The sequence below is a fragment of the Homalodisca vitripennis genome, chromosome 7, assembly GCF_021130785.1.
Source record: "Homalodisca vitripennis isolate AUS2020 chromosome 7, UT_GWSS_2.1, whole genome shotgun sequence".
Lineage (NCBI taxonomy): Eukaryota > Metazoa > Arthropoda > Insecta > Hemiptera > Cicadellidae > Homalodisca > Homalodisca vitripennis.
In genome coordinates this window covers 21915534-21942672 of record NC_060213.1, presented here as the reverse complement: position 1 = coordinate 21942672, position 27139 = coordinate 21915534, and the positions used below count along the sequence as shown (strand labels likewise).

Genomic DNA, 27139 nt, shown 5'->3' with positions numbered 1-27139 from the left:
GTAACAGATTTCAACTTATTACAACAAACTGCTCTCAAGTTATAAATAGTTAAGTGAAAAAATGGTTTGTTTAATTAAATTAACTACCAAACTTATTAATTCAATTTTGGTAATTATTTAGCTGAAAAAGGATCTTGTGACCAACCACCCTTAATATGATTAGTATATACAACCACTAAATAAATATTAAATTAATTAATAAATTACATAAATATAGAGATCATTAAAACAACAACAAAACTGTTTTCAAATAAACAACAACTTTGTAATTCAACAATAAAACAATATTAGTTAAACATTTCAACTAAAAACTATGGTAACTATTTATCTTAATTTACTATCTTATATATAATTCTCTACCACTAGTAAAATTGTGCTTCCACAAACAAAAATGCCAATATGTTTGTGTCAAAACAAAACTACAAATAAATACTCACCAAAACATAACCACATTGGTTTGTGATAATTATTAACTTTAATATTACATGATAAATCCATTTTTTTAACTCTGAGATAGCCTATAATCTGTTGATTTAAATTTGCCAATTTATATCTCAGTTAATCAAGATTTGGTCAAAAATAACCAGTATTTTCTGTATTTCAGAAATAACACGCTTTTTTAAATTATATTTTTACTATCCAATCAATATGTTCCCCTTACAATGTAAAAACATTATGAAATTAAAACAACAACAAATTGGCACTGTTTTATATTTTAGTCAAGGTTTTCTTCTAAAACACACAGTAAATAACCTGTGATATTTCTGAATTATAGAAATTTGACAAAGTTTTTAATATTAACAATTTAATTCTATTTAAATCATGTTCAAGCTTAAGTTAAAACAAAATTTGTTTCATTGGTAAAAAATTAAGACAACAGTCTTATAACAAGCCTATAACAAGACTGACTAGGCCTCAACAAATCTAGTCCTGTCTTTTAGGATGTATGATTAATTTTAGTAAAATAGATTTGTTATAATTACCATAAAACACATAAATAAACAACAATGAACAGTGATTACAACCGAGCAATAAGGAACATGTGTGTTTACAAACTATGTCTTGGCGGATTATTGTAATTTGTACATATAGCTAATCATTTTTATGTGTTCAGGAATTCCACAGTCCATCATCGGAATATAACTCTGAATATAACTACATTACGATATTTAAACATCAGAATATAACTCTACATTACGATGTTCAAACATCGGAATATAACTCTACATTACTATGTTCAAACATCGGAATATAACTCTACATTAATATGTTCAAACATCGGAATATAACTCTACATTACGATGTTCAAACGTCAGAATATAACTCTACATTAATATGTTCAAACATCAGAATATAACTCTACATTACAATGTTCAATCATCTACGCTTCCACCACAAGAAACAGAGGGACAACATCTAGGATGTACTTGGAAATCTTTTTTTCCAAATCTAAACCAGATAAAATCTCTGCCCCTTGTGTGATTCAAACACAAATCTAAAGCTATTCTATCACAGATTCACTATTTATTATTCAAGTTATTATGAAGTAGCTTTAACGCGTTCACAACAACATATACCTCTTTGGGTACACACCGGACTTTCGTAAAGCGTTTCCGGTGGTACACGTTGCTACGCAGTTCCTTATTGTGTTTTTACTGTTTGCCTGTCTTGGTGGTTTGTTAAATTTAATCCCGCACTTAAACACCTCGGACAATTTTGTACAACCCTTTAGGCACAGAATGGATTAATTTTTAAGGTAAATTAATTTTTTAGGTACCCCTTAGGTACATGGAAATACTTTGAAAAAACATATTGAAATCATTTTTTGTGTGCAAAATTGTGAAGTCTACATACTTTTCTAGTTGTACTTAGAGTTTAACATAAAAATAGTCCGGAAATAAGCCGTTGTCGTGAACGTGTTAAAGAACTGACAGTGTTGATTTATTAATCCTAAGGCAGTTTATTTGAAAATTGTTATTTCTTAACTAAAAGACATGTAATTATGTTTTAACTATTGTTTTACGTTTATATATAATTCAACTACAAACATGAACTAAATTGAATTGCATAACAGCATATCCACTTTGCTTATTTTAAATTAAAATTATATTGGGCAGTACAATCCAAGAATTGTATTTAGCTTTGGTTTCACATTTGAGTATCTTAGGCTCAACAAGAATCTTTGCTTAACTTTTTAATTTTACTGACAACATTACGATTATCATTGATAAGGAATATTATAATAAGAGACTGAATAGATTTTATTGTCATTTCATTTGTTCATTCTACTTGAGCATTCTTATATGCCTAATGTAAGTCTATCCTAAATTTGTCACTGAACAAAAATTACCAACTTTAAATTTTGTAAGGAAAACTTCAAAATCACAAATTTTATATTAACTTGTGGTACACACCAGTATACAAACATTTTTTACAATTTTAAGATAGAACTAATGAAATGGTGTATATTCGTCTTAGAGGCGAAAGACACTCAGCAAAGCTGCTGATCACTTTTTGGAAACATCTCATTTTGTATTGAAGCAATGGCATATTTCCAGTCTTCTGGTCTACAGGTTTTATTTTCGTATACTTTTTAAATAAAAAATAGTGAAATCAGAACGACGTGTGTGCCGAGCATTGTTACCATTGCAAGAGATGATGCAACCACAAAATCTCCTCAAGTAGTCCATGCTGCATTCGTTTCATCTTGGAACCAAATTTTGCTGAGAGCTAGTCGTTTTGTCGTTTTTCCTACAGTTATGGGAAAAAACCCACTTCAAAATTCTCAAGTAAAGCTCTTGGTTTACTGTTTCAGTTTGCCCATTTTCATCATAAAATCTCTACCCCACATTCCACCGTAACTTTGGCAATATGCAGAGCTATTCTTTAAGGGTTGATAACCAAGAAATTAATGATATTACTACAAAATGCTCTCATGTATAGCAAACTCAATGACCTAGCACTAAACCCCGACAAAACAACTCAAGTGCATTTCAGTAGGAAAAAAGACGAAACAGCAAGTCTATCCAATACATCAGTAGGTAATCACGTCAAGTTTTTGGGTATCACAATAGATAACAAGCTTTCATGGACAGAACAAGTAAATAACACCTGCAAAAAAATGAGCACAGGACTCTAGGTAGTAAAACGTATCAAATGGATTGGAACTTTAGAAGCTGCAAAAACTGCCTATTACACATTAGTGGAATCACATATCAGATATGGCCTGGTTGTCTGGGGCAGCTCTGCTGGAAACCTTAATAGAGTACTCATCTTACAAAAGAAAGCAGTTAGGACTCTAGCTGGACTGGAACCACTTCAAAGCTGCCGACAAGCCTTCCAGTCTCTGGGTATACTAACAGTAACGGCTCTCTACATACTGGAAACAATCATACATGTTGACAGACTAAACCTCCAGACCAACAGTGACGTCCACACCTACCATACCCGTAATGCTTCCAGATACATATTGCCTCAACACCGCACTGCTCTTTTTGGTAAAAAAACCATCAGAAAACATCAGAAACCTATCAGGAAATCGACTCAAGAAAGGACTTCAAGACTACCTAGTGAAAAGACCAATATACACCCTTGAAGAGTTCCTGACAACGCCAAGCTGAGAAAGAACTGCACTAATACTGAACGACATAAAATATATTAACATTTTTACTTGTGTAATGGCATACCCTCTTTGAATTTTGTATGACACTATTACTGTACTTCATGTTCATTTAATAAAGGAAAAAAAATAAAATAAATGAGGATCAACATTAATTACAAAATTCTTGTTAGAAAATTCCTCACAATTTGCGCCGTACAATCGGTATTTTAAAAATACTCCTCTACAACAAAAACACAATGCACACTGGAGCACTCCATGATGGCTATTAAAATGGCATCAAGTACACAAGAATATGCCACACAACTGTTTGACTGTACATGAAAGAAAATCGTCAGATACTTTAGCCACTCCCTGTACGTTATTCCCTTATATCAGGGTTTAGTTATTCTTTGGCATTTCTATTGTTGTATTGAGTATATCAATCTAATACTATTGAAATAAGAGGGCTATCCAAAAAGTAGATTATGTTTTGCTCTGTACCCGCTAAGGGCGGGACTATTGCGGCCATTTTGATGTCAGGGCGGTTCTCCGTTCATTGGCTATCCAGCAGTGCTAGTGAGAGGTTACTGTCACTCCTCTTTGTTTTACAATATCAGTTTAAAATGTCTGATGCAATTGAAAATCCCGAAAGTTGTGAAGTGCAGTTGGTAATAAGGATTTTGTACGCTAAGCACAGTAACCCGATTGAGATTCATAGCCAACTCTGTGATGTGATTACTGAAAGTAGAGTGTGACAGTGCCGCATTAGGTTTAAAAATGGTCAAATTAATGTGCATGAAGCATTGTGATTGATAAATTGTCTCTAAAGTCAATGAGAACATTAAATAAGAATTTTATAACACTGGAATTTCAAAAATAGTTCACAGTTATGATAAGTGCCCATATTTGTACGGTGAGAATGTTGAAAAATAGTGTTTTAGTGTCACTTTAAAAATATATAATACAATTATTTATTGTACTTTGTTTTTTGTTTATATCAAAACATAATCTACTTTCTGGATAGCCCTTGTATCACTCATATTCTTGAGCATGGCTTTAGAATCCAGTAACTGATAACATTAATTTTTAAATCAATAGCAATAAATAATTTGCTCATGAAACTGAAGTACATTGTTTTTCTATGTAGCTAGAAACCCAGTATCAATATAATTACATTTTAAAATACACTAAAAGCAGTATAAATATGTATTAAGAATGCAGGTTTGTATCTTAAAGAGAATAGTTTCTAAATATAATATTTGATCAGCAAGGATGAAAACGTTGATATGAAGTATATCACATTGTAAAATATCACATCGAGGTCATACTGCTATAGTACAAATCATGTTCCTCGTTAGTACTATTTTCTGTATGAAATACAAAAGAAATACACATATATTTTCCATTACAATGTATAAAGCATTATACTGCTTTTCTGCATATGTACCACCAAGCGGATAACACCCTCTTGGTGAAATCTGTCGTCAATGATGAAATTTGTTATTATTTTTAAAAGGCTTTGTTTTAAAATTATTTTGATACAACTGTTGTCTATCTTATCACTGAAAATATACCAAAGTGTCTTTATCAAGGATAATAATTTCTTCATAGACTCACAGTCACAGTTAAAAATAACTCACAAATTGACACAAATCAGCTGTTTACAGTAATGTTTCCATAATATAGTCACTAATCCTAAACTACACTTCGTCACTATGCATGAGTAGCCAGATGTTAGAGCAGCTATCCATTTGGAACAACGTGACAGATGTAGGAAGGAGGGGGGTGTGTATCTATTTCAATCCTTGTTGCTGACATCGGCTGTGACATCTCTTAAAAACTCTTCTAAGCTAGATTTTAAAATTGGTTCTTCTTCCACTGGCATGGCAGTTGATTCTAATGGGTTTTTACCACCATTGTTTGTGTAATAAATCACCATTTCGTCACAAAGTCCTGATTTGTTTATTTTATGCTTATCAATATTCTTTGTGTACTTAATTGGCCATGATATTTGCTCCTACCACTGAAACACTGAACCTTGTTTGTCCATGCATATTACTCAGTAATGAGTGTTAACGCTCGACCTATTGGTTATTGGCGAGCCTATTTTTTTTATTTGGATGAAGTAAATAGATTCTAAAAAATCAGATCTCTCTGTCCTCATGGTGCTCTAAATTGTTTAAAATATGCAAAAACACATTTGAAATGTTTTTGCAGCAGTACTTAAAGTGTCGACATAAAACACATTTTACTTAGGTTACTCAGAGCTTCATAATTTACGTGAAACTTTGAGGAAATTCCCAAAAACTTATTGGTTGAAAGTTTGGAAAACCTATCTATCAGGAGGATGGAAAAAACTTCATTTGTCTGTCCGCACAATAACTCAAGAACAAACTGACTTATACACTTGAAATTTTACAAGAAGCTTCATTTTTATATAAACAACATCGAGGTTTATGATGGTGCATGTCATCCATGGGGTTGAACAGAGCGTAGCGAACATTTTTACATTGGTCTTATGAGCAACCATAACAGAATAAATACATTTTTTAACAAATTTACTACAATCATATAACATTTTAACATGTAACACAGTAACAGTTATAGCTAAAGACAACATTGTCCATATAATCCCAGCAAAGCCTGTTGCACGACATGTGGTGTGATTTAATCCTACCTTATACATAGTTGAGAGGTATATTTAAAATTCAGTTATTTTGAGTTCTCATGGTTGCATTTTCCAATCCAACATTCTTTACTTAAGACAGCTCCATTGCTCTAGCTGACCACACATCTCTCAGATATGATGAAAATGGTAGCTAGATTAATGTTTTCTGTATCTATAAGTGATGACTGACCGCAACACTTGATTCATAGATGGTAGGATATCCAACCAACTCAAATATTAAAAAATAAAACCCGCTTTTTTTTAAATGTCCTTTGTGCAAAGAAACTAATAAGAGCACACGTAAAACGTCAGCTGTTACATTGCTGTGTTAAGGATATTGTACTTACTTTCGAACACACTACATCAGATTATACACTGTTCCATATTATACAATATAGGATGACTGCTATGAAGTAATGTATTGTATCGTACAGTTTTAGTATTACATTGGCTAACCGATATTCAATATTGTAACGCCTATATTTGTGAAAATTCAATAACACGTCTTATTAATAGATATAACCACACATTACCGGTCCGGACTGTATGATATGGTGAGATTCTAACACACAGGACACGGAGACTATAATAACATGCAGTACATGATCAGAGGCAGCGCGAGGTTGTCTATCTGGTCCGTTGTGGCCTCCACCAGTGTTACCACCGCGATGGCAGCGATCGGCTGCAGCAGGTTGTTCCTTGGCGCATAACCTGTACAGTGAAGCCAAGGCTGTAGTAATATGACCTTGAAATTTCCCCCATAATGCAGTTTTACACCCTATTTTTTATCGCAATTTTGTGGGAGATTTCTCATTTTAAAGACATAACTAATATTCATCCAAAGACTTTTTAGTTTTTATTGTAAAGTTTATACGTTTTGAATATTTAAACAATGAAGTATAACATATATATTGAATAAAACATACAATTTATTACAAACATGGCATGGTATTAAATATAACAAATGATATGAACCAGCTACTTGAAGAATATTATTGTAACTTTGATATTCAATTACTTATTATTTACAGCAGTTACCAAGCATGCACTATCTCTGTACCCTCCTCCTTGCACCGATAACAGCTCTCATTTATACGTTAAATAATTCGGCTGTCAGTCAGCATTCAGTGTGCATTGTTCTCAAGCTTTTATCTGATATTTTCTCTCAAAAATGACAGAACAAGATCAGTGAATTTATATCAAGTTTTGTTTTGAATTTGGGAAAATGTGTGCCGAGACGACTTAAAAGATCCACAAACCTTTCAGGGAGAAGTCATATCCACAACTTCCGTGGATTTGTGGTTCAACTGTTTGAAAAAGGTTATGATTAGTATGAAAGTGATTAGTGTTTTGGTAGGTCTCCATCAATGAGAACTTTGAATACTTTGAACTTAAACTTCGGTGCGATCAGTAAGCTAGTTTTTACATATTAAAATATTGGATACTCTCTGAACAGCACTCGTAGCAGTTATAGTATGCCCCATCCTGAACAGCACTCGTATCAGATATAGTATGCTTCATCCCGAACAGCGATCGTATCAGATATAGTATGCCTCATCCCAAACAGCGATTGTATCAGTTATAGTATGCCTCATCCCGAACAGTACTTGTATCAGATATAGTATGCTTCATCCCGAACAGCGATCGTATCAGATATAGTATGCCTCATCCCAAACAGCGATTGTATCAGTTATAGTATGCCTCATCCCGAACAGTACTTGTATCAGTTATAGTATGCCTCATCCCGAACAGCACTCGTATCAGATATAGTATGCTTCATCCCGAACAGTGATCGTATCAGATATAGTATGCCTCATCCCAAACAGCGATTGTATCAGTTATATTATGCCTCATCCCGAACAGCACTCGTATCAGTTATATTATGCCTCATCCCGAACAGCACTTGTATCAGTTATATTATGCCTCATCCCGAATAGCACTCGTATCAGTTATAGCATGCCTCATCCCGAACAGTGCTTGTATGAGTTATAGTATGGCCCTATACTATGGCTATTTTTACTCGATTATGAAGTTTGGAATTACATTGTGGGCTCAGTAGAGATAACAGAAAAAGTGTTAAAAATCCAAAAAAAGATTATAAGAATAATGACATTCTCATCCAGAAGAAGTTCTTGTAAAGAAAAATTTAAGAAACTGAAGATTCTTACTGTCCCTTGCGTGTACATGTATGAAGTACTGAGTCAAGTTCATCAAAACTTGAACTGGTTTTCTAAAGAAAAAACTATTCATCAACACAATACTAGAAATACCAATTTGTTAATATATCCTGTACACACCACAGCCATATTTGAAAAAAGTTTGTATTATATGGGTATTAAACTTTACAACAAATTGCCTAACAATTTCAAACAAATGCCACAAGTTGAATTCTTAGATAGAATAAAAAGTATGTTTGTCAAAAAGGCTTATTACAAGATTTCCGAATTTCTGAATGACAAAAACATAATAATCTAGTTATGAAGATTAAGTGTTTTCTCCTAAAAAAACTTAATTTAATATAATACAAAATTCAATAATTGATCTCCATTTTGTTTTTTGAATATTGTTATATTGTTACCAATTTTATTGTTTGGTTTGTTAATGGTTTTATTAATTTTATTGTTTTACTTGTTAATTGTTTTAGTAATTTATTGTTTTATTTGTTAATTAGTTTAATGAATGATTGTTATTACATTATTGTGTACTACAATTTTAATGTTATCTGACTCAGGAATGCTTTACAAATTAAATGTTTGACATAGGTTTTAATACTGTTAATTAGTTTATAGTTAATTTATTCATAGCTGAAAATGTTAATACTGTTATTTATAATAGAGCTTATTTATTTGTTAGCAAATCATTTTAGCTAGAATCTTGTTAAATCTATTAGTACTAACGATGGGAGACCGAAAAAAGGGAAATTTCTGACTATGTCATCTGTCTTACCAGCATAGCTGGATCTTTGTAAGATGTAATATGACAATAAACATTCATTCATTCAGTATGCTTCAACTCAGACAACACTCATATAGTTATAGTATGCATCATCCAGAACAGTGACCATATCAGTTACAGCATGTTTTATCCCAAACTGTGAATTATTATATTATTAACTAACATTTTTTTCTATTATAAAAAATTAGGTCAGCAGATTAGGTATAGTTTAACAGCGTTCAAACTGATAGACATTGTCAGTTGAAGTGATATAATATACATAAATATCAAACATTTATTTATATTTCAAAATTAGTTTATTGACTTACCGAAATGTATTAGTGCAATGACAAAAAACAGTTGTGACAAAAAGCAAGCTGCTGACCCCTCCTTGGTCTTCCGTGAATCTGTAAGAATAGTGCATTCAATTCAGCACCATATTTTTATAGCAACTCGGTGGAGCAACCAAGTTTTCTATAAGTAACGTTGCTATGATAGGAATGGTTGAATCAATAGTGCTTAAAGTTTGTGTCTACCACATCGTAGTGTACTCAATTGTGTATTTGATGAGACAATGAGACCACCACTTCACCTATTTATAGGTGTCTCTGATGTCAAAACGATGTACATGTTTAGTTTTGAGCTTCATAATCGTCGACTTTTTTTTGGATCTCTTCAGATGAACATGACTCCAGATTCAAGAAGTCAAGTCTGAGACAGTGTCAGATAACAAACTCTGCAATAAAAAGAAGGTGAACTGCAGCTAAAATCAAAATTCAATTAAATCAACCCTTCCTATCATAGTTATGTAATGATGACTAGTTAACAATCTCTCACTGAGTACAAGATAAAACGCTAAGTGTACTAAGCTAGGCTCAGAAGACAATATTGTGAATTCACTTGTCACTGATTGTAATTTTATATGAGTATAGATTGAAACCACAAATATTAAAAAATTGATATATAGTTGGAATTTAATAGAAAAAAATCGACCATGGATGATGTATGAGAATTATACTCTTCAAAAGTTACAACACTTATGATTTTTGAAGAAAAAACCTCAAAGGGCTGACAAAAGAACAATAAAATCAGACAAATATAAAATGCAATGTACTTAATAAATAATTTAATATTAATGAAGTTACCTGGCCAAAAATGACGCCCACACAATGAGCCACACACACTGGCAGCTGTGTCCCCGACACCGACCGACAGCAGGCCAGATAACAGCGGCAACAGGACCTGCAACATGGCAATGTACACAATGAGCCACACACACTGGCAGCTGTGTCCCCGACACCGACTGACAGCAGGCCAGATAACAGCGGCAACAGGACCTGCAACATGGCAATGTACACAATGAGCCACACACACTGGCAGCTGTGTCCCTGACACCAACTGACAGCAGGCCAGATAACAGCGGCAACAGGACCTGCAACATGGCAATGTACACAATGAGCCACACACACTGGCAGCTGTGTCCCTGACACCAACTGACAGCAGGCCAGATAACAGCGGCAACAGGACCTGCAACATTGCAATGTACACAATGAGCCACACACACTGGCAGCTGTGTCCCCGACACCGACCGACAGCAGGCCAGATAACAGCGGCAACAGGACCTGCAACATGGCAATGTACACAATGAGCCACACACACTGGCAGCTGTGTCCCTGACACCAACTGACAGCAGGCCAGATAACAGCGGCAACAGGACCTGCAACATGGCAATGTACACAATGAGCCACACACACTGGCAGCTGTGTCCCTGACACCAACTGACAGCAGGCCAGATAACAGCGGCAACAGGACCTGCAACATGGCAATGTACACAATGAGCCACACACACTGGCAGCTGTGTCCCTGACACCAACTGACAGCAGGCCAGATAACAGCGGCAACAGGACCTGCAACATGGCAATGTACACAATGAGCCACATACACTGGCAGCTGTGTCCCCGACACCGACCGACAGCAGGCCAGATAACAGCGGCAACAGGACCTGCAACATGGCAATGTACACAATGAGCCACACACACTGGCAGCTGTGTCCCTGACACCAACTGACAGCAGGCCAGATAACAGCGGCAACAGGACCTGCAACATGGCAATGTACACAATGAGCCACACACACTGGCAGCTGTGTCCCCAACACCGACCGACAGCAGACCAGATAACAGTGGCAACAGGACCTGCAACGTGGCAATGTACACAATGAGCCACACATACTGGCAGCTGTGTCCCCGACACCGACCGACAGCAGGCCAGATAACAGCGGCAACAGGACCTGCAACATGGCAATGTACACAATGAGCCACACACACTGGCAGCTGTGTCCCTGACACCAACTGACAGCAGGCCAGATAACAGCGGCAACAGGACCTGCAATATGGCAATGTACACAATGAGCCACACACACTGGCAGCTGTGTCCCCGACACCGACCGACAGCAGGCCAGATAACAGCGGCAACAGGACCTGCAACATGGCAATGTACACAATGAGCCACACACACTGGCAGCTGTGTCCCTGACACCAACTGACAGCAGGTCAGATAACAGTGGCAACAGGACCTGCAACATGGCAATGTACACAATGAGCCACACACACTGGCAGCTGTGTCCCCGACACCGACTGACAGCAGGCCAGATAACAGCGGCAACAGGACCTGCAACATGGCAATGTACACAATGAGCCACACATACTGGCAGCTGTGTCCCTGACACCAACTGACAGCAGGCCAGATAACAGCGGCAACAGGACCTGCAACATGGCAATGTACACAATGAGCCACACACACTGGCAGCTGTGTCCCCGACACCGACCGACAGCAGACCAGATAACAGTGGCAACAGGACCTGCAACATGGCAATGTACACAATGAGCCACACACACTGGCAGCTGTGTCCCCGACACCGACCGACAGCAGGCCAGATAACAGCGGCAACAGGACCTGCAACATGGCAATGTACACAATGAGCCACACACACTGGCAGCTGTGTCCCTGACACCAACTGACAGCAGGCCAGATAACAGCGGCAACAGGACCTGCAACATGGCAATGTACACAATGAGCCACACACACTGGCAGCTGTGTCCCTGACACCAACTGACAGCAGGCCAGATAACAGCGGCAACAGGACCTGCAACATGGCAATGTACACAATGAGCCACATACACTGGCAGCTGTGTCCCCGACACCGACCGACAGCAGGCCAGATAACAGCGGCAACAGGACCTGCAACATGGCAATGTACACAATGAGCCACACACACTGGCAGCTGTGTCCCCGACACCAACTGACAGCAGGCCAGATAACAGCGGCAACAGGACCTTTTAAACACAAACGTTCTATTTTCATATAGGGCTCAGTCCATGGAGCGTGCATGAAAATCTTGAAAGTATATATACATTATTTTATAAATTATAATTTTAAAAGGTTTAATAAGATAAAAACAATGATATGATAAAAGTTAAATTACAGATAACCAAGAATAAGATGATGGCTATTTAAAATATGTACATGAGCTTTATCAAAAAGTACAGTGGAGTCCCGCTAATCCGAACACGTGTAATCCGAACGTCGGTTAATCCGAACAGGTCCAGGAGGAATTATTTATAACGATAATGAGCAGTTATAGGAACTATTTACTTAAAAAATGAAAATGGGTGCATCGTTTCGTACATAAACAAAGAAAACTTTAATTAAATAGACATACAGTATTTTATTAAGACGAATTGTGTACGGTACAGTACATAAAATAATGAAGTTAAATACAGTACCAAATTGAAACTTATAGGTTAAGTATGAGTTAAATTACTGTATTAAGAAGTGAAATCAAACAAAAATTGGACTTACAGTACTGATATAATTATTGAGTACAATATTAATTGTTAAAAGACATAAGTTCAGTTATTGTCTTCTGTCGCATTGAAGAGAGTTTATTGGATGACTCACATTGCTTAACAATAGAACTCTCACACTAAATACGGTAAATGTGCTTAGTATTCGCAAACACGTTTATTTGTCAAGAAATACAATGCAACAGTCAGAAAACATGTTTTAATAAACAATGTTGATAATTCTATAACAAAATAGACCCATTCTCAAGTTTAAAACCGTATTTTTCTGTAATTCTGGCTAATCCGAACAATCACATAATCCGAATAGGGCTCGGTCCCAATTAGGTCGGATTAACGGGACTCTACTGTAAACTTGAAAAATTAATTTAGTTATGAAAAAGAGCTTAAAAATTATGTTACACAAGTGATATTTTTCTATAAAAAAATATGTTCTTGGAAGTGAGGCATTGAAGATAAAAAATTACATTTTAAAGGAAACTCTATAATATAATAAGAAACTCACTGAACATTCTCTTACAATAGTGAAGTCACTGAATAAAAAAGTTCTTTTATAGGTCCTATATTTTTGAGCCCTGTTTAATCTTTTTAACCCTTTAAGGAGTGCGTGTAAACTCTACATAATGAGTACGGACGTCATATGACGTTTAGCCTCTGTATTTTTGTATTATCGTAAATGCGATGGCTATTACTGGTTGCCTTTAAGTAGATTTGTCTGTAGAGTGGTTCCATCTATCGGCAACATACTTAACTTCCATGTTTGTGCTTGCCTTCACTTGTAATCTGATTTTACCACCAAATCACAGTAGCCACCTGGTAGAAGCCGCTGACTCAAGGTTGCGTCGCGCATGCATCACTTTGATGTCATAATATGCCGCCACATTATACTAGCCATTCCTTGTATACTGCATACTGTGGCCATATTTATCTAGTGAGAGTAAAATATTTGTTGAGCAACCATCCAGTTTGTTACTGTTGTCCAAATGGCAGACAATATTGATTGAGTCTGCCGTAGTGAGGAAATAAGACTTGTAGAACACGTAGCCCTTTTTTATTTAGCTTTCAAATGTAAATAAACATTTTTAAAGAGATTTTAAAGATTTTCATTTTTTACTCCTTTTGGTAATTTTTTGGATTTTATCCATTACTCATTTTAACCTATCAAAAGAAGACGTCATATGACATCCATACTCCTTACAGGGTTAAATGAAACTTTACTAAATTATTACGTTGTTCTAGAACTTGTCCCCTTACTACTGATAGGTGTGACAGATGTAAATTCATTCGTGCTTGTGCATATATGAACGATTTATGAAATGGTAAAAGGTGAATACCTGAGGGGAGGAGGATGGCTCGGGATGTAGCCACAGTGGGACGGAGCACCCGACCAGGAGGTAGATGGGAGTCAGTGCCAGTGAACTGTCCTTCTCGTCAGAGAACACCAGGAATACAGAATCCAGCACAGCCGATACAGGTGGGAGCTTCACCACTCGTACCATCTGCAATTGTTGAGAGTTTACCAACAATACCAGAGGTTGATTTCCATTACTAAATACTAGCATTAACATTTGTCCCTAATCCTAACACAGGCGTTTAGGTATGTAAAGCAAGCAGGGCTTGAGCACGACACCAGGGAGGAAGACGAATAGTGCCAGCAGGTGGAAGTGCTTGTGGACAATTGTGGAAGCCTTCTGTTCAGCTCTCACTTGTGTCATGGTTGCTATCACTGCCCTGAACTTACCTCTAGTCCGATGAAGACTGCAAGCATGACGCCACTAGCCACGTAGAGCAAGCAGGGCTTGAGCACGACACCAGGGAGGAAGACGAATAGTGCCAGCAGGTGGAAGTGCTTGTGGACAATTGTGGAAGCCTTCTGTTCAGCTCTCACTTGTGTCATGGTTGCTATCACTGCCCTGAACTTACCTCTAGTCCGATGAAGACTGCAAGCATGACGCCACTAGCCACGTAGAGCAAGCAGGGCTTGAGCACGACACCAGGGAGGAAGACGAATAGTGCCAGCAGGTGGAAGTGCTTGTGGACAATTGTGGAAGCCTTCTGTTCAGCTCTCACTTGTGTCATGGTTGCTATCACTGCCCTGAACTTACCTCTAGTCCGATGAAGACTGCAAGCATGACGCCACTAGCCACGTAGAGCAAGCAGGGCTTGAGCACGACACCAGGGAGGAAGACGAATAGTGCCAGCAGGTGGAAGTGCTTGTGGACAATTGTGGAAGCCTTCTGTTCAGCTCTCACTTGTGTCATGGTTGCTATCACTGCCCTGAACTTACCTCTAGTCCGATGAAGACTGCAAGCATGACGCCACTAGCCACGTAGAGCAAGCAGGGCTTGAGCACGACACCAGGGAGGAAGACGAATAGTGCCAGCAGGTGGAAGTACTTGCGGACAATTGTGGAAGCCTTCTGTCCAGCTTTCACTTGTGTCATGGTTGCTACCACTGCCAGAGCCGTCATCACCACCCAAGAGCCTAGGAGCTTCACCTGCATCATGGTACGGACTTCAGTTTTTGATAAACATTGATAATAAAACAATTACTAAATGTTGATTAATTACGAGGATCATCTAATAAATAACGAGACAAATTACTGCTGCTCTAAATCGGCTGTATTAATCCATATGAAACTTTCAGGACATAAAGTTGGCAACCTTATGATGATATTTGATCAGCTGTCCAATCATAGACTGTAAACATAATCTCAAATTTACTCAATTAACAATAGTCTGCTTGAGAATTGCACCATGGAAGAGCAACATGCCGTGATCAGATTTTTGGTTGCAAAAGGTGGGAAAAGTTGTAAAATCTACAAATGAATGTTAAAAGTGTACGGAGACAATTGTTTGAATCGATTGAACATTTACAAATGGGTAGAAGAGTTAAAGTGGCTGTACAAATGTTTCTGACGAGCAACGCAGTGGACGACTGGTCAAAGTTGGGACTTCCTCTCTCGGATTGACGCATTAATTCGGGACAAAAGGCGTAAAACTGTTGAACTGATAAGTGTAAATAAACGTCAGTGGTGGAACTATCCATAAAATTATTCACAACAAGTTGCAATACAAGAAAACATGTGCGGGACAGCTGCCCAGACAACTTACGGATGCTCACAAAGAAACCCGGCTTATAATCAGTCAACAGTTGAAAAATCGATATTTGACTGAAGGTGAAGGTTTTTTGAAAAGAATTGTAACGTGTGATAAAATATGAATCCACCACTATGAGCCAGCTCAAAAAGACAGAGCCTAGAGTGGATGAATACGAATTCTCCCCCTCGCAAAAACATTCAGGACCCAACCATCTGCCAGTAAAGTAATGCTGCATTCTGGGATTTTCATGAGCCAAATTTATTGTGATTTTTTTTTAATGCCAAAGAACAATCAACAACAATACTAAAGTGACATGTTGGAAAACAAGACAAAACCTGCCATTCGAATGAAACGCTGTGCGCTATTGAATGAAGACATGATTTTGCTTCATGACAATATGTCACAGCTGACAAAAGAATGATCCAATAAAGAGATAAAAAAACTGGCGCAAAAGTGGCTTCGAGAACAACTTAAAGAATTTTATGCCAAGGGCATTTAAAAATAACGAGAAAGATGGGGGTTTCTGGGACCATGTTGAAAAGTAGCAAAAGTTTTGTACTGATTGAATAAGTTGTTTTTGAGCAGTAGTAATTTGCCTCATTACTTACGAATGTTCCTCATATTTAAGCTGCAGTATAGGCTTATCTATCAAAAATACACAGGCACCCAGCCATATAAGTTAATAAGTCAGTTAATAGGAAAATAAGATTTAAATTACACTAAAGCCTTCAAAATTGTATTTTATTTATACAAGAAAAATTAAATAAACACGAATTTATAATACATCATTCAAGTTCTTTTTATTAAGAGTCAGCATTTATAAATACTGTAGTACATTACATACTGCAATTTTGTTGAGTTTCAGTTAAGTAACTAAAATTATTTATGTATACGTCCAATAAATTATAAATAATGTTTTCCAAAAATGTTGCTCTGATTCTTCATTACTGACCGTGAGCATGTCTTCGAAGGCAAGGTTGACCAACCACAGAACCGCACTGAATCCCAACAGTGCATGCAACATTACAACAATGGAGACGACAACCAAACCCAGAGCGGAGTAGAATTCCACAGAGTCTCGGAGACGGGGGAACCAGCGCACACCACAGCACATCACTGCCAGCCCAGTCATGCCAACCTGTCAATACATACTTGAAGTTAATTACAATTGCCTCTATCGTTACCCTCATAGTGTCTTGGCAATGGATTAAAACCAGCAATGTAAAGTAATCCAGGAATTACATTGATGGTCTTGGACGATGTGTACTTGAATATGAAGTTGTGGTTCCAATTGACAAAATTTAAATTGAATTAAATTAATTATAAGTATAATATTTATAGCTCTGTTTCTTTACAATATAAAATATAATTTCATTGTTTAGATTTATTTGTTGTACATTTGTATTTTTTTATACATAATACTCAATGGCTCGCCTGCACTGGCTAGATAGACATAAACATAAACGAAGACATATGATTAGGCTCTCTTGATTGGTCAACGTTTGGACCGATCCTGTTTTGACATTCATAACGTGAATTAGGGAGTGGTGGATCTTAATCTCGTTGCTCGTCTTGGGTCGGGCACATGTTGCTTAAAACTCCCTCTAATTTTCGCCTTTCACGACCATGGACAGATGTGTATTCCCGTGTAATTAGACTACCGGACTACACTTTTGATACCGGAGGACTCTGCCAGTGGAATGTTCTGTACTCTACTCTCGTCTGTAAATGTGCCTATAGACAGTGTGTCGACGCCTTTGACAGCTCTTTGGGAGGATGACACGTCTGTGAGACACACTGTGTTGCATGTAGTAGATGATGATGATTTCAGTGAGTTACATCTTTCCTTTAAACAAACCTTTCACCTCCCCTTCTTAACCACATCTTTCTCAACTACCTAAAATATTCAGTATACAATTTCAACAAAATACCTAAAAAAACACACTTAAAAAGATAATTTTATTTTACCATATTATTATTTTATAGTGTTTTTTCCTATGTTACAAGGAGTGGTTCATTATAAAATATGAGGGCGTGGATGAAAAAAGGCACTTCGCAGTAAAGTGTATTTTGAGAAAACAGCACTTGAAAGTTTCTAAGTCCTGAAAAATGTTTTGTATTTTTACAAACATAGCAAATTTTGCCAAAAAAGTTACTATTATGTTTTAGCTAATGCATTTTTCATGACATAATTTTTAAATATACAAGCCAAAGCACTTAATTTTGAGTTTTATTACAATACCACAAATGCCCTTTTTTCATATATTCAAATTTTGTATCAATTATACATACACAACCTAACATAACCACACCATGATATGTTAATTTAATTTAGTTTAGGTTAGGTTTATTTAGGTTACATAAATTTAGTTAAGATTAGGTTGTATTTTGAAATAAAAAAATAGTAAGGTGTTCTAGAACAAATTTTATTTTATAACACTTTTTTAATGCTAGTCTAAGTACAAAATTTTATGTTATAAAAAATCCTTACAACATTAGCATGTGTATGTATGTATGTATGTATGTATGTATGTATGTATTTGTCACTTGTATGTTATATCAAGTGACAAAACATAAAAAAAACACTTCAAAAAGTTTTTTGCCAAACAACTTCTGCCCTTCCATACTGTTGATATTGTTGCATGTCTTTCAGATCTTCTTTCTTTGGATTGAGTACTGCTTCCTCTTTATCAGCTTGGACTTTGGTAATCAGATTTTGTCTGCTGAGATGCACTTTAAAAGGTGTCCATACTGGCGTGTAAGGTCCATACTGGCGTTTGGGAAGTCATGATGTTTTCAAATTTGTAGAGAAAGCGAACATATTTTTGTATCATAAATTTCTTTTCTTTAAAGTTCAAATTTGGATATGTTATTAACTTTAATAGCTTTGACCAATTTTTCAAAAAATGTTTAATGTTTGGTAATCAGATTTTTTCTGCTGAGATGCACTTTAAAAGGTGTCCATACTGGCGTGTAAGGTCCATACTGGCGTTTGGGAAGTCATGATGTTTTCAAATTTGTAGAGAAAGCGAACATATTTTTGTATCATAAATTTCTTTTCTTTAAAGTTCAAATTTGGATATGTTATTAACTTTAATAGCTTTGACCAATTTTTCAAAAAATGTTTAATGTTTAATGTTAACAAAGGTAAATTTCTCTTCAAAGCAGATCTATTAAGCTCAAATCTACGATCGCACTAGTTGAAGGTATGTCCACAAACAAAAGAGATATGTTCGATCCAAATGAAGAATCTGTGATAGCCCATGCACAAAACTTAACCACTGTTAACTTAACCTCGCCCCCCTGGACATTGTCATTCGGGCTATGGCCGAGAGGAGTGCCTACTGCCTTCAGCAGATGGGACTCTGGTCGGGCTGCAGCAGTGGGGCTGCTCCTGTAGAATTAGCACCTTGATACAGGAGGATGCTCTGCATATGATCTCTGATCAGATGCCACAAAAGTTTTCCTTTGATTGTTGTATCCTCTAGGGATGATTGGTCAGAGGGAAGGAAACCTCTTCCAACAGCGGAGCTCGAATGGTTCACAGACGGCTCTAAAACAAAAAGCGGCACAGGCGCTGGAATTCTGGGAGTGAGACCATGTAGGGAGCTGGTGGTCCCTATGGGTCCGTATCCGATAGTTTTTCAGGTGGAGGTCGCAACTATTATGGAATGTGCTCGTGAGAATCTTCGTCTGCGATATAGGAGCAAGACAATTCATATTTTCACGGACAGTCAGGCGGTGCTGATGGTGCTGGACTCTTGTGTGATCAAATCCAAACTAATTTGGGATTGCTAACAAGCCATTTCCTCCCTTGCCAGAATCAACAATGTGACCGTTTGTTGGGTTCCTGGTCATGAGGGGATCCCTGGGAACGAAAGAGCTGATGCTCTGGCCAACCGGGGCTCAGCGACAATTATGACGGGCCCTCAACCGTTCTGCGGTGTTCCAAGGTGTGAATCCTCTAGGGTTGTCTCGAATTGGGTTTGTGCGGAGCATGAGAGGTTGCATTGGAAGGTGGAGGTTGCATCCGGGCTTGAGGATGAGCAGAATGGTATTACAGACGCCTTCCTCCAGGGTGGCGTTGGATCTCATTAAATAGATCTTAAATCAATGTCTTCTTGGGTTATTGGTCTTATCACGGGGCATGGTTACCTGAGGAAGCATCTTCACAGAGTCGCATCCTTCAGGAGGATCCGCTCTACAGAATGTGTAATGAGCAAGATGAAACTGCTGAGCACCTGCTCTTTGACTGCCCTTCAATAGCAAGGGAGCGGTATGCCATCTTTGGTATTTTGGACAGGGGTGGTGAATTTCCCCAGGAGGACCTGATAGGTTGTTTTTGGTGGTTTGTGGAACTGCTGAAATTATAGACTGGTAGGCCTCATGGTGTGTTTCTGGGGTGCGCAAAAAGCCCTTGAGGCTTAAGTGCATGGCAGTAGGCCGCCCCAAGGAAAAAAAAAACCCACTGTTATGTTTTTATTCTGCCCCCTGCCGCAAAGGGGAACAAGTAAGTTTTCTTTGTGGTACCATCAATAATTTTGTTGCAAATAAAATTATAAATAAGCGATACCAGGAGTTGTGATTGTAAAAGCACCAGGAATTATGGTTACAAGCACCAGGAGTCGTGGGAACGAGCAGCAGGAGTTGTGGGAACGAGCACCATGCTTTCATTCCTTTACTGTGGATTCCAACTCTTGTTTCTGTGCTAATAATTAAAAACTTGAGTTGTTATGCAAATTCTATGTTTTATTATTGTCAAATTTAAAGACCACGTACCTGTAAAATCTTTGTGGAGATGTCAATGCACGTAACTGGCACCGCCGTAAATACAGATCCAACGGCTGAGGCGAAGAATAAGATGGCCGCTTGTACTATCACAGCTGCTTCGCCAAACGTGAAACTACTTGGTGAAGCTTGCAGTGTCAGCAGCAGAAGCTTGTTGTAACCGAAGCTGCTGGCCATTCCGAGCAGAACATTGAACAGCAGATCTGGTCAGGATAGTGGGTTTCAAATCTTGGACTATTAAGTATCAAGCACACAAACAGCAGAAACAAAAAATTACAACCATCCATACAATCAAGTAGGTTTTTAGAATTTTCAGCCTTTCAGATCATTTTAGTCAGTTACATGGCATTGGTTCTAGTGGAAGCGCCTTTATGCTATAGTTCATTAACATAACCCTTCTCTGTTTTGTAATCATTGCCGTTTTATCGTAGATGGAGAATAAAAGCATTTATTTACTAATAAAGAGTTAATGCAGACTATTACTAGTACAGTGATGATGGAAATTGTAGTTTAAATTGTAGTATCATACACTCAAAACTTTGTAGTCTTTTTTAGTTCCTAGGCTTACGTGGTCTGTGTCATAACTTAAGTATTGGTTCAAAATCTGTTTACTGAAGAGGGATAACCACAGAGAGCAAAATATTTCAAGGAGTCAATTGTTTAAGCGATATTCTGATGTGACGCGAACCAGAAGACTCTGATGTTTGTACTCTTCCTTTACAAATCTTATTTAAATTATCAATAACTACACAGCCATTTTATTCTCTTTTCAGTGGCAAAGCTACAAAGATCCATTAAAGAATAAAGTGACATTTAGAAAAAAAACTTTAACAAAAGTACATAACAGGTCAAGTGTCTCTGGGCTATGAAACCAGTTTCATGTTGTTTCTAATTGACTTCAAATAGCTGTAATCAGTCGCATGGGACCATTTTCATACAAATTTGAAAATTGTGTTAGAGGCCTTAGGAATCCAATGATTTGTAAACATGTCAAGTATAAGTTTCGCCCTTGCCTTTGAAATATGCCTTAAAGTTTCGCAACACACATTTACACAAAAATAGCCGTCTGTGTTGAGTAAAAATTGCAGAAGAGGTTGCTCAGACACAGGTAAAATAGAGAATGCTGAAATGTACTAATCACAACTAGAATTTTATTATTCAAATGTGTGACAACCCTCTAGCTGAATACATGACAAACTGAATGTATCACATCATCAAACAGAATGTGCAGATTCGTACAATAATTTATACTGACCTACAAACAGTGACATAAAGTACATATAGGTTAAAACGAAAATGGATTATGAATGATTGTATTGTATGACTATATTGAACAATTGGTTGTCTCTTTCTTAGGTAGCATCTAAGCATTAAATTAACTTTAACATTTTTTAAAATTTAACTCTATAAAAGATGTAATTAAATGGATATCTGTCTTCAAAAATAATTTATAAATAATAACTATAAAACCTACCTGCGTTACAAATTGTTATGTTCAATGTAACCTCATCAAGCCATAGACACCACGTAATCATTTGTATTTTAATTCTTTAACTACAAACACATTTACAACTATAGATATATTAAAGTTACATTTATTCAAATAACAATCAACCGTACAACTTTAGATTCTAGTAGTCTAGTCACAAATAGAAATGAAATGAACACTGAATTTTAATCTACATGCAAGAAGAACATCTGTTCTTACATGTTTAAAATAACATTGAGGTACCAGTTGATACAATCATGATAACAATGCCTGGGGGAGACAGAAGCGAGCATAGTGAACCTGTAAAGTAAGCAGGGGTGTCTCCTGGTAATTAATAAGCCAATGAACAATACCTCTTGTAGTTTCCCACAATTTTCAAACCATGGGAATTTCAGTCTTGGCTTTGGTAGGTTGCTAGAAATTCCATCCTTCGACTACCAAAGGTGCCTGACATCTACCTAGAGGCTCCAAATTACACAAATGGTTGGTATTCACGTAAGAATACTGTTAGAAATTTTGACAGATTCCAAAACACCCCATCCAGCTCTATCACATAATCTTCAAAATCCAATCTCAAAGCAGCAGGATTATGGGACTGCAACCCAGTCACAAAGTTAGCAATTTCACTTTTCATTAACTTACACAAATTCAGTATTTAGGTGCCCACAAACATAAGTTACGAAGGAATCGAATACATACTGTGATGAGAGAAGTAACTGAGCAGTAACGTTGTGGTAGTGGAGTTGACGGCACAACACGCTGTGCGAAACTTAGCGGAGTGGTTCACTTGGAATATGATGGTGAGGGAATTGAGCAATAGCCCGACACTGAGACAGGTCGCTGTGCGGTAGAAGTAGCTACAGTCTGGGTAGTTCCAAATCCCGAGAATCACAGATACAGGTAACATAAAGCAAAGCCATAATCCCGGACTTGCTCCATTTCTGTAAACAACACTTTAATTAAATGTGTAGTCCTTCTGTTTATGTTAAAGGTACAGTTTAAAACCTTTTTTCTACCCTACCTACAAATAAGCTGGCACAGGCCACTTCCGTGGTCTCAATGCATCTGGAACAAACAGATCTGATCTTTTTCTTGTTAACTTAACGAATGCCAGCCGTCCAAACAGCTGATGAACATAGGATAAGAGATATAAATTGTGTGAGATATAAAATATCCATTCTCATTTTAGAGGACCAGATTCTACAACAAATACCAACAATAGAATAATTCATTGAAAAAATTATACCCAATTGTAGCTCTTTTTAATACCAGGATGGTTAGTACGAATCAAGTCCAGAAATACTATTGTTACTAAAGTAATATTGTTATGATTTGATGGTAATTCGGTATTAACCAAAGGCCACTATTTTTTTACGAGTTTTCATTGTTGGGGACCAAAATAAATTACAGTAGTATTAAAAATAACAGACCTTATGTAAGCTACTTTGAAATTTAAAAGTTATTGTATTCTCCCTCCCAAAAAGTGATGTCAGCGAGAATTGAGTTGAATGCATCGCCACCAGTCACCGCTACTCCCGATCGTCACATGTATTCTGCGGATAAAAACTTTGCTCTTCAGTTTGAAGTAAATTTCAGAGGCGAAGATTTTATTAATTCATGATGAGATTACAAATTAATTAAGCACACTACAATCAATGAAAGCAAAAACTAAAAGAACAAAAGTTAATTATTCGATAGTGACAGGTGATTTGTGTGTCTAGGCCTATTTTAAGGGTCGCTTATCTAGGCCTATTTGGAGGCAATTTTGAAGCAGAAAGTATAAATCATCGGGTGTTTTTCGATTCATTACGGATTGTACTAGTAACATAAAATAAAGTTTATTTTGGTTCCCAATAAGGAAAACTCGTCCAAAAATCGTGGCCTCCGGATACGGTACCAAAGTATTGATTTTACTTATAGAATCTACACTTTGCACATCAATGAAGACTATGACCTACTTTTTATAACATAGAATTTCTACCTCCTCAGGAAGACAACCAAAGAGGAGTCAGTGTAAAACTTAAATGTGAAGATAGGTCAATATGCGTATAATTTCAAAGTTCTTGAAGAGATGAAGAGCATGACATGATAAAAATTAAATTTGTACAATTGGACAGGGATGAGAAACCCAACCAAACGACATGATAAGGGATGTGGGGATACAGGTTACTTGTACTAGTTCCACTGAAATAAAAAAGGTACAAATATGTGAATGCGTACAAGGTCATTAAAAGTCCCTGTTGACTACAAATAAAAAGCTTCTATTTGGGAAGTACCATCTCCCCAACTTTTAAAACGTTTTCCGATTTTGTCAACATTTTTTTTTTTACATGAGTTTCAATGCCTACTTACTAGAAAACACACAAACTTACTTTGAGAGTCAGAAAATCTCACCACAGAATTATACATTCCTAATAAATTTAATATTTGAAAAGAAATGTCTAACTTTTCTACCTGAAGATGTTTCAATTATTCATTACCAGTCTAAAATGAGTCTAATTGAAGTTTTCCTACTTGAGATACATGCATAATTCTACAACCTAAGACGTAACAGAAAAAAGAGTGTTTTTCTTTCCAAACAGAAAATTGCAATGGATTATTATGGGGGTAAGTTATAAGATTTTGAATCTTATCATACTTACAAATTTGATGAAAGCCCAACAAATTAACAAAGGGGTTCATGTACCCCCAAAGGAGGGCCTTTGGGGCACGTTGAACACAGCTTTTTCGTGGCCTATTCCCTGTTTTCATACTTGTACATTATCATTTTAATTTAACAAGTACAAGCACTTTAACACATAGCCTATCTCTTGTCATGTCATTTGGAGGTTTATTATTTTTCCTTCCCATAAAATTTGTATCATGGCACTTTTATGGTGGATGTTCTAGAAAATAAAATACTTTTAAGAAAAATTTTGTCAAATCATATAGTCTAACTTTAAAAAATGGGTACACCCCTCCCTCACCCTAAAGAGGGGGAGGTAGGGTAAAGTATATCAATCTAATATTGGACTATTGTGCATATTATGAATACACCTGCAAATTAAAAAAAAAAAAAAAAAAAAAAAAAACTGGATAATGGAAAATAGCAAAACTTTAGAGCTTGAGGTTTTATACTAGAGTACAATTTTAAATTTATGAATTAGCCATGACATTAAAAAGTTATGCATAATCTAACCTATATTAAATTAATTGGGTTACACCGTTTTATTCTACAATTCATTTTATACAAGACGTTACAATTGGTAGTCATACCTCATTTTTATGTTGTTATCTATTAAGTAATTCTCAACATTGCCATTCAATTCGTGTATGATGCTAGGAATCGAATTCGTCTTTTTCATTATTCCACAAGAGGTTATAGTTTGGAGTTTACAATATTACAAATTGGAAGGTTTAATTCACGTTAAATACAGACAAATCACGCATTAATTTCTGAATTCACCAATATTAATCAGAATATAATTGAAGTATATGAAATACCGATCTGCAAACTTATCAGCCATGCAATAAAAACAAAACACGTACAGACAACAGTTCGACTAAGTTGACAGTTGGTGTTGACATGTTCATTTACTTTCCGCTGATTAGTGATTGTATTACAAGGCGGGAAATAAGTTACATATAGCTTAAAATCTACTCAAGGTCCACCTCTAATCATATGTGTAAGTCTTGTTTATTTGTATTTGTGGTCTGCTCCTTTTCCATCATTAATTCATCACTACAGTATAAATTTAATTATGTTATTATAAATAAAGTCATATTTTAAAACGATATTCTTAAAGTATATTTTATAGAAAACAAACAAACTTACATTGGGGTCAAAAATCCCACCAAAGAAATGATACAATATTATAAATTCTTAATAGATTTAATTTCAAATGAAATGTTTTGTTTTTTTTTAGCAAAAATAAAAAAAATTATTATCGGCCTAAAATTAATCAAATTGAAGTTTTTCTATTTGCCTAAAAGTAAACTTTAATTAGAGGCCTAAACTTGTTATTCGATTGTTGTTATCGAGTGTGCGATACCACCCTCTAGCCTCGATCACGTCAACGTAGCCATTGGCAGGTTTAACTAATGTCAATTTTCCTTATTTTAATCTTCTGAAGTCATGCTGCCTCCCAGCTAGGAGTTTATTTCCCTCCAGGTGCAGAGTCAGCTGCCCATATATTACCCTATCTTAATAATTATATAGACTATCGGAAGGAGATATCTATAGTGTAGATATCAAATTCGTTATACTTCCTTTTAAAAACAGATTATACCCAGGCCATTTTAGGCATCCGGGAAAGTGCAGTAACAAATGGATATGACCATCAACTCCACAAGGGATTTAATCATTTAACACAGAAAGAATCTGATGGCCATCAAACTTATTCCACCGATCCAGTTGGACATTTTTCAGTATCAACTTTCTAAACTCATTAAATCCATTTAGTCACACCCGTATCTGAATTCCGTTTAACTGTTTAGTCCCCATACCTGAAAGGCGACATCAAAGTTTGGAGAAGATACAAGCACATGTGTTTTGCTTGATTGAAATGCAAATGGATTGTAACTATGAATACGTCCCTTTACATGAGCTAAAACGTGATCTACATCTGCTCCTACTTCAAATAAAAAGAGACCTAAAACACTAGTTATTGAAAAACATTTATCGCTACAGATATTAGGTCAGGTCACGAGAGCTGCTCT

The 27139-nt window shown here is 36.4% G+C and overlaps 2 protein-coding genes across 2 annotated transcripts in view; one reads left to right on the top strand and one right to left on the bottom strand.

Annotated features, from left to right (window-relative positions):
* Positions 1-27139, top strand: part of LOC124366998 — a 413006-nt gene that overhangs the window by 169342 nt on the left and 216525 nt on the right. The window lies entirely within an intron of this gene.
* Positions 241-25994, bottom strand: LOC124367002 (dolichol kinase). Its single transcript, XM_046823659.1, has 9 exons — positions 25697-25994; positions 23141-23382; positions 20944-21155; positions 17117-17302; positions 15351-15560; positions 14398-14562; positions 10349-10445; positions 9533-9610; positions 241-6980 (listed from the first exon to the last, which is right to left on the bottom strand). Exons 1-9 carry the CDS (start codon positions 25783-25785, stop codon positions 6853-6855), a joined length of 1407 nt encoding a protein of 468 aa, XP_046679615.1. The 5' UTR covers positions 25786-25994; the 3' UTR covers positions 241-6852.

Coding starts and splice junctions, on each gene's coding strand:
- LOC124367002 (XM_046823659.1), bottom strand. CDS start 25,785: ATGAAAAAGACGAATTCGATTCCTAGCATCATACACGAATTGAATGGC. Junction 17,303..20,943: donor TCTCCACAAAGATTTTACAG/GTACGTGGTCTT, acceptor ATGTATTGACAG/GTTGGCATGACTGGGCTGGC. Junction 15,561..17,116: donor CCTTCGAAGACATGCTCACG/GTCAGTAATGAA, acceptor ACCATGATGCAG/GTGAAGCTCCTAGGCTCTTG.